At 38.6% G+C, this 9,103-nt stretch overlaps 1 protein-coding gene across 1 annotated transcript; it reads right to left on the minus strand.

The window, feature by feature from the left end:
* Nucleotides 1-142: 142 nt before the first annotated feature.
* CLEC12B (C-type lectin domain family 12 member B) lies at nucleotides 143-8,743 on the minus strand. Its single transcript, XM_039222325.1, has 6 exons — nucleotides 8,653-8,743; nucleotides 6,761-6,859; nucleotides 4,513-4,731; nucleotides 3,852-4,006; nucleotides 3,559-3,674; nucleotides 143-953 (listed from the first exon to the last, which is right to left on the minus strand). Exons 1-6 carry the CDS (start codon nucleotides 8,741-8,743, stop codon nucleotides 803-805), a joined length of 831 nt encoding a protein of 276 aa, XP_039078256.1. The 3' UTR covers nucleotides 143-802.
* Between the last annotated feature and the right edge of the window lie 360 nt (nucleotides 8,744-9,103).

Genomic DNA, 9,103 nt, shown 5'->3' on the forward strand with positions numbered 1-9,103 from the left:
TTTCTCATTGCCATGTAGTACTCCATGGTATAGATAAACCACATCTTCCCTCCCGTTTTGGTTTTATTTTTCAGTATTACTTTGGCCACTCGGGGTCTTTTGTGGTTCCATACAAATTTTTGGATAGTTTGTTCTAGTTTAGAGAAGTATGCTGGTGCAATTTTGATATCTTCACACAATTTCTAATTCCCAGATTACCAAGACAATAACCTCAACATTACTAATCTGAAAAAAATGATAACATAAATACTAAACAACGTGCTACTTTACCTATATGACAAAGCTGGTACACAGGGTACAAACAAACCATTTGCCAAGATACTAAAATATTTTCAAATCTGTTGGTATAATGCTGCTGCTCTACACACCAGGATCCCTATCCCAGAATCTTCCAGACCTCTATCACAGCAGGGTCTCCTGAATGTTTTTCCAGTGCTGTGGCCTCTGCCAATTCTGGTTGCTAAATATTTAAATGTCACCCCTGTACACTTGCACATGTGCCATAACAAGGCAGGAAAAGAGCCTTTTATTTGAGGGAGGAAATTCAGTGAAATGATGCTGAGATAGAATAATAGGGCCACTCAGTAGCTATTCCCTGTAGGTTCCCAGCAACAACCAGACCATCAGCTCAGAAGCCATCAGACGATGACATGCAAAATGTTCTGTGAAGTTTATTTGTCTGATTGTTTAAATACACAGTAATCTTTTCAACTGTTTTTGGCTGTGGTTGGGTAGCTTTCTCTTTTTTCACCTGAACGGAATCACAAGTCCCTTACGTCTTGGTGAATCCAGAAGGTGCATATTAATCCAGATCTTCAGTCTTCACTAATGGAGCCTTCTTCTCACAAATCCAAGAAATTTCAGCACTGCAGCGGGAAATGTAAATCTTTCCTTTCTGAAAATAGGCACATCCTTTGGATCCATTGATCTGGGCATATTCTATAGTGCTGAATCTGGAAATTCATCCATTTAAAATTAATGACACATTTCATATTTGAAATTTGATCACAGTTCAGTGTTCTCAGTAACCAAAAACCATCTATCTGAACTTTGAGAGACTTCTGTTTCCACAACATATTGAAGTTCTTCAAGCTGGCATATCTGAGTTTTTCATTTCAAGTTCATCATAATCCCAGATGGAATTATTTAAGCAGGGTACTTAAATGCTGGGTTGACAATTTCTATCCTCTCCATTAACATAGTAAAAACTACCCAGCTCATATTTTATTAGAAGCACCAGGATTTCTTTACTTTGGAACTTTATGAAGAAAAGCAGACAAGTGAAATCACATTCTGGGTGGGGAACTATTACATTTTATTATGCACAAGTATAATTTTGTGTATATATAATTTTGCATTATACACACACACACACACACACACACACACACACACACACACGGTGAAGAAAGAACTAGATAAGGGTTAAGGGAAAACATGAATGACTCCATAGATGTGGTTCTGATATCGGTCCCTAGTTCCTCCATAAGGAATTGGTGATAACTCTCAATAATGTCACCTAATTGTGTCATCTAAATGTCATCTAAAAGTGTAATCTAATCAGGTCTCAACCTCCTGTGTGCTTTTTTACTCAAATGATCTGCATACACTGCAGGATTCTTTTCTTACTTCAGGGATGGGCTTACCAAATCTTCCTCTTGGCGTTCATGCTTGCTGAGATTAGCCTTACTCAGTAGGACTTGGCTGTGTGATTCTGAAGCTCACTCCCACCACCCTGTGTGATGATAGCCACAGCTCTGAGGGGCATCAGTGACCTCAGACTTGGTACCTTTCTGCAGGGACCACCTCCTCCATATTTTAACCAGAAGTGAGTGGAGAGACCTGGGATAATGGAAACTCCTTTGGGAGAAAAGACTCATCTTCGTAAAGTCCAACAACACTTCTGGAGTATGATGGCATACTCTATAAACACTCAGTCTAGCAGCAATACCCCAGATTAGTGTATAATTATCTCATGCCCAATATGGCTCCATTTACAAAGAAGTGACTATCATTTTTGTCTGTGTGTTTATTACTTTGCACGTGCTCTTCACCATGATTATTTGGGTGAAACCAAGACTAATTGATTTAATATGACTCATAGTGGTCGTTAGGGAGTGAGAAAATTGGTCTGAGTAGAAAGAGCCATGACAAAATTGTGGGAAATAGATGAAGATGATGCATATCTGGGGAGAAAGTACAGACCTTCCATTGTTTGTTGTAAAGGGAATGTGGGAAGTCACTGCTAAAGCACAGTGTCCTTGGTGGAAAATGAGTGATTATAACTCAGTTTATGGAAACTTGGACAACGTTCATTAAGGAGTAAAACAGGAATGAGATGAATAGGTGAAGAACTTGAGGGGAAGGGAGGTGGAGAAAAACCTACCACACCATGAAAGGGGAAAATGCACTTACAATATTTCATGTAATGTGCAAATACCACAAATTACTTAAAAAGTACAGGGGCACCTGGGTGGCTCAGTTGGCTGAGTATCTGACTTCAGCTCAAGTCATGATCTCACGGTCAATGACTTCAAGCCCTGTATTGGGCTCTGTGCTGACAGCTCAGAGCCAGTAACTTGCTTTGGATTCTGTCTCCCTCTCTCTCTGTCCCTCCTCGGCTCACACTCTATTCTCTCTGTCTCTTGAAAATGAATAAGTATTTAAAAAATTTTTTTAAAATACAAATACAGTTGTATCATTTTCATATAGTTGTGATAAGCTGTGTTTCTCAAAACATTTGGTCTGTAGTCACTAAGAGAATTTTGCAAGACTATTCCTTTACATATTTTTGACATTTATTTTTTCCACGATGTTAAATAGTTGCAAAAACTATAATTTTCAAAGTATCATGTAATCTATAGGTATGTTAAGTATTTCCTCAAAACATTGAAGTGGCAGATTCAGCTCATTTTAAGTTATGAAAAGCATTTGCAATATAATCTAATTGGTAAGTTCCCATCAAAAAACGAATTGTAAACTGATCCACCAATTTAGACATACTTGCTGTTAGAAAATGACTGACAATTATTGAATTTAAATAAATATGTTCGTGTGTGTCCTTATGATAAACACCCTGCACTGGACTGTAAGTGTTGGGCAGCCAGGGTAGCAAAGAGGCCAAGTTCACGATCGCAAAAGTACTGAGTCCTGATTTTGCCTCTTAGGAGTTTAGTGACCTCAGGCAAGTTATTTCATCTCTCCATGGCAATTGTTTCATCCCTAAAATAGGAATATAACAGTGCTTTTATCAGAAGGCTAATATTTATAGCATGCTTCAAACAAACTGTGAGTATTCTTTGTTTTTTAAATAAAAAATATAAATTGCAACTAACAGAAAGATTCAGTGTTTTGCCATGAGTTTGTCACATAAGTGAAATTAGGTAGCTTTGCTTTCAATAGTTTTTACTGAAGCTCTCTTTTCTTCGTATGTTGTACTCTTTTTTTCGCATCAAGGTTTATAATTCTTGCAGTTAACATTGATTTTCTTAGTATTCAATTTCTTAGTATTCTTCGCTTGCTTCCCGCCCCCACCTCACCCCAACAGTTGAGACTTACAAGGATGGAGAAGGAATGGAGCCATCCTCCCATAGCCAGCTCCTTCCAGATAGATTCCGTGATAAGCCCAACCAGAAGAAAGAAAACTTTGGTAATGGCTGTGACTTCAGAAAATCCTGAGAGAGACAACAGGGAAAGAAATCATGTGAGAGCCACATTCTGGTTCACAGATGTAAGATATTAATTCTCAGTCAAAATGCTCAGAATTTCTATTATATGAGTCAGAAGTTGCACATATTTACTTTCTATCATATAAATAATTTTTATCACCAGGGAAAGAAATTCAGTCAGACCTTTTCCTCCAAGCTATCTATCTTCACCAAGGTGGAGTTCTGGTCTAGGCAGTTATTTCTACTATTAGTCCACGTAGCCTCCTCATTTGTTGCAAAATAATAGCAGCTGTTTTGGTACCATTGCCACATCTTAGGGAAAGGATTGCATTTGTGGTCTGAAAAAGAAATGACACCCATTAACACAAATTAAATAATGCTGGAGTGACGGGGGGATATTTTAGAAACTAAATAATCGAACTTGACAATGGAGTCTGAGACCCAGCATTCTGAAAACATACTGCTTTAGGAGCCCATGAAAATGAAATAGCCCCTGATTATGGGTTGGGACAATGGTGATCAAAATTCTCTTTTCACGGCTCAGTCTTATGGCCTCAGAATTACCAGCTATACTTTGAGCTTCTTATAACATCAGGGTCACCTAAAAATAGTTCACAAATTAAGAAGCTCAAGTATCTAGATTGGTATCATCCCAAGGTGCTCCCCAAATTCACCTCTGTGTTTTCAAAAATATTAAATAAATTTAAATCTTTCCTGTCACCTGTAACTTTAATGCGGCATCATTAGGTTATTGGGTAACATAACTTTCCCATACTATGAGGTGGCACATGTGATCGGTGCAAACTGGGGCAACACGTTTGACCTGACAGTAGCGCCTGATTACCTGAAGTGTGAATGAACAGCTCTTGGCAGAGTTTGACGGCCATCTGTCCCTGCCGCTTCAATAGACTGGAGATCTGGGATTTGAGATATTCCTCCTTGGTGGGAAGATTCTTGTAGTTGCTCAGCTGCTGGGATAAATTATCTTGCCATTGGTGGATGATTTTTTGCAGTTGATTTAATCTCTCTGAATCTGAGTTAATTCCATTAGATGTCTGCAAAACTCCAAGACATAACAGGAGACACCGTCATATACCTTCTTATTCTCAGCCATAGATAATTCTTTCAACGCAGAAATATTTCTTACATCATGTAGTATGTATTAGTGCCTCCCAATAACTGAAGTAAGTTGGAAGAAGCACACACGATGCCTTTCTATTCCAAATTGTTTGGAGCTCATCCTTATAATTCTACTGAGACTTTAAATATGACTATACTTGGGGCGCCTGGGTGGCTTAGTCAGTTAAGCGTCCGACTTTCGCTTCGGTCATGATCTCGCGGTTCGTGAGTTCGAGTCCCGCGTCGGGCTCTGTGCTGACTGCCAGCTCGGAGCCTGGAGCCTGTTTCAGTCTGTGACTCCCTCTCTCTCTGACCCTCCCCTGCTCACGCTCTCTCTCTCTCTCTCCTAGAAATAAATAAAACATTTAAAAAAATAAATATGACTATACTTTTATTAAAATAATGAATTAATTATCATATATCTTTGATATTTCATATAAGGCAATGTCAGTCGTTTTGCCATTCATTTAGTGTATTTTTTTCTATTTGGAGTTGGTTCATGTAATTGTTGCTTACATAGGAACGGAACCCTTTAAGGCAATAGGTATGGTGTGCAGATCACTCATCAAAATTTTCTACATATTTGCTTTTTTGTTAATGCAGATTTTAGAGGCACCTGGGTAGCTCAGTCATTTAAGCATCTGACTCTTGATTTCGGCTCAGGACATGATCTCGTGGTTCCTGAGATTTAGCCCTGTGTAGGGCTCTGCAGTGACAATGTGGAGCTTCAGAGCCTGCTTGGGATTCTCTTTTTCCCTCTATCTCTGCCCCTCCCCTACTCTCTCTCTCTCTCAAAATAAGTTAATAAACACTTTTAATGCAGATTTTAATGCCACACTAGACCATTTCTGGCCCTGGGTCCATAAAAACTCTGCTCTTTTAATTAGCACTTAAGGTGATTCATCATCACAATAAATTTAAGAGTCATTGCACTAAAAGCACTGCACTTTAGAAAAATAAAAAGCCCTCACCAGTCTGTAGTGAACCAATGAATATGTGTCATTGCATCTTCATTTTTAAAATATACATCATTGTAGAAGAGCAACTTCTAACCCATAATACATGGCTATTGAATATTTGTTACTGCTGCTAGAACATATTTCTTACTAAAAGAGCGAGCTACCTCATTAGCTCCTATTTAAATGTCCAAATCGGTATGTCTAAATTCTATTTATCCATGAAAACTTCTATATGTTAAAATAAATAAAAGTAGCATGAAAGATACTAGTCTCATTCCGAAATAAACTTTCTTGTCTACAAGTCCCCTAAGAGGGAATAGCATGCCAACTCTCTACTCTGTCCATCATATCCTGAACAATACCCTACAAACTACATATTCTCAGGGTGTCCTTCTACTTAGTGTTAGTACAAGACTCTCTATCCTGTCCAACTCTGACTGCTCAAGGATGGGTCAGAACCAAGGGAATACTCTTTTTTTTGGTTATGGTGCTTGGGAGTAGAACTTCCATTGTTATGTAGAGGTGGTTCAACTTTCTCTATACAGGGTAAGTTGCCTCCAGTAACTTTTCCTCTTTTTTATCTCTTTTTCATTTATAGCATACCTATTTCTACACTAGAAAGGTCCTGAGTGAGCAGATTGAGCCACTCTTGTACTAAGTCTTTGGGGTGAATGAAAAGACATGCTCTTTCTTGAGTCCACCTCCCTTTGTTCCCTGCTTCTCACCATTGGGATAATAGGTGGATAGGTGTGTATGCAGAAAAGAGGCTCCCCATTCCAACCAATAAAGAGGAAAACAAACGTTGTCTTCATAATCCAGTCTAGTTTATTAAGAGAAAACAATGGATTTAGGGCAAAATCCTCATAATCATAAAGTCTGCCCCTTGGTTATTGATCTTAGAGACTTGGAAGAAGGAAAGAGATGTGATCATATGCTATAATCAAACCTGAATTTGCAGAGTTTACAAATGTGTTTCCTAATCACCTTTCATGGGGTTGATTAAAATATACTTACACACAATCCCCAAGGTCATCAGCCCAATCAGCAGCATCAAACAAAGAATTAACAGACTCAAGGCAGCCTGGCGCCATGTTGGGGAATGAGCTGGATACCCTGAAGAAAACCAACAGAGAAATTGCAGTTACACATGAGTTTTTAATTCTCCCAAACTTCCTAAACTTTCTCTGTTATTTCCCTCTTTACTTTCTAGAAAATGTCTAAAATGATGTGCAGTAAGGTCTCTACCATCAGTGCTCCAACACTTCTCTTCCCCACCATTCTCTTTCCCTTTAAGAGTGTCTCCTAGGGGCACCTGGGTGGCTCAGTCAGCTAGGTTAAAGACCTGACTTCAGCTCATGTAGGTTAAAGACCTGACTTCAGCTCCTGTCATGATCTCACAGTTTGTGAGTTCAAGTCCCGCATGGGGCTCTGTGCTGACAGTTCAGAGCCAGGAGCCTGTTTTGGACTCTGTGTCTCCAAATTTTTAAAAAAGAGTGTCTCTTAATTTTTAGGTTTGTGTTTCATCAAACACCCTTCTTTAAGTTTACTAAATGCATGTATGAGATGTGGTGAAAATGCTTCTCTGGATGATCCGGACAATAGGGAACACTTTAAGTTTTTGAGATGATAAAACCTCCCCAAGGCTAAGATTATTGTGGATTTTATTGTTGTCCATTATCTGTTCTGTTTAGCATCGGGTAGATAACGAATGGATATTGAAGGAAAGGCAAAATGAATGTGTAGTCTAACCTATCATATTTCTCAATTCGGATTCTAATGGCATCTAGCCCAATATTGTTTGATAGATCGATGCAAATTTCCATCTCCTTTCATCTCAAGGATTACAGTTATAATGTAAACAAACAAACAAAAATGTATAACCAGTTTTATTAGACCCCATGATAAGCCTATTCCCAACCTCTTTGCATATCGTCCTCAGACCACCTGCGCGTGCACGCGTGCACACACACACACACATACACACACACACACACACACACACACTTAAAATAAAAATAAATCCAAAGAGAAGAATGTAATTCCTATAAATCAGATGATTTGGGGCAACAGCCTAAATTGTCAACAGATTCTTGGAAACAAAGAATATAGTCTGATATACTAACAGGAATCTGGATTCCTGACCACAGAGATTTATATTTCTTCCAACAGGACATCAAGGAACTAAAGACCAGAACTGAGTTTGGACTCCACATACTAGTTGTAGGAACTTGGTTAAGCCATTTAGTTTTTTTCAGCCTCAGCTTTGCTAATATTATTCCACTTACTTCACAATTATATTTTGATTAAAATATGATATAATGCATATAAAATACTATACACATACTGTTATTGATCAATACTACTAGTTATACTGGAAATTTCCATTCTGTAAAAACAGGTTTTTTTTAAACTTCTAAAATAGAAATGACCTCTTGTCTATTTCTGACTCACTCATCTTCCCATTTGTCTCTTCAGTTATTTATACCTTTGAAAATAACACTTTCCTCTACCTTCTCTTTTTTAGAAACCTCCAATCTGACTTCTAGAAGAATATTTGCCTGGCATCTCTCACAAGATGTAAATATCAAGGACTTCACTTATAAAAAGGAATCCGTTATTCCCCAAATTCAGTTTCTCTCATACCCAAAATATGAATAACTATCACTATAGCACAGAGCTTCAAGAAACATAGCGATATCCCACATTTAAAGAGGTCTAGGAAGCCACATGTCCCCCCCACCCCCGCCCCACCGCCAAACTGGGAACATTCATTCTACCAGCGCATTCCACAACTTTATCTCCATCTTGGAGATTCCATAGCGCACTTCTCCTTAGCATCGAAATCAGAGCATTTAACATCTGTTCACCCCCACAAAGGTCACATCTTGCCGCCTCTGAATGCCTACCTCTTTTCCTTAGGTTATTTCTATCCTGGTTATTTCTTGCTCCAACAGAATCCTGAAATGTGAGTGTCGCATAAGTCACTTCTTCAGACATTGTAGAAGAAAGCACTACTACAAATTACTTAATTAATGTTTCAATATCTTCAGGCTCAAGAGCAGGATGTTCTTCTCAAGGCTGGGAGCTTTTATAAACACTCTACTGACCCAAGACACACCCCACTGCCTCTCTGTAAGGACAGAAAGACAATCAGTTTGTGTCTTTGCTTTTTGTAGGGAAAGTGAGAGAAGTAAAGTCTTCTCTTTAGAAATCAGAATAAAGAAGGTCTCAGTCTCTCTGTTCTTTCTGCACTGTTTCTTGTGAAGCAAAAGGGGGACTTGGAAGCAGAGTGGAAATGCTGGTTTCTGGGGGATTCCCATGATCCTCAGGTAGGGGCTGCTCTGAATGTTTCAATAA

The sequence above is a fragment of the Hyaena hyaena genome, unplaced genomic scaffold (assembly GCF_003009895.1).
Source record: "Hyaena hyaena isolate Hyena2069 unplaced genomic scaffold, ASM300989v1 scaffold_1107, whole genome shotgun sequence".
NCBI lineage: Eukaryota > Metazoa > Chordata > Mammalia > Carnivora > Hyaenidae > Hyaena > Hyaena hyaena.

Coding starts and splice junctions, on each gene's coding strand:
- CLEC12B (XM_039222325.1), bottom strand. CDS start 8,743: ATGTCTGAAGAAGTGACTTATGCGACACTCACATTTCAGGATTCTGTT. Junction 6,860..8,652: donor AAATAACCTAAGGAAAAGAG/GTAGGCATTCAG, acceptor GGTTTTCTTCAG/GGTATCCAGCTCATTCCCCA. Junction 3,675..3,851: donor TAGATAGCTTGGAGGAAAAG/GTCTGACTGAAT, acceptor TGTCTCTCTCAG/GATTTTCTGAAGTCACAGCC.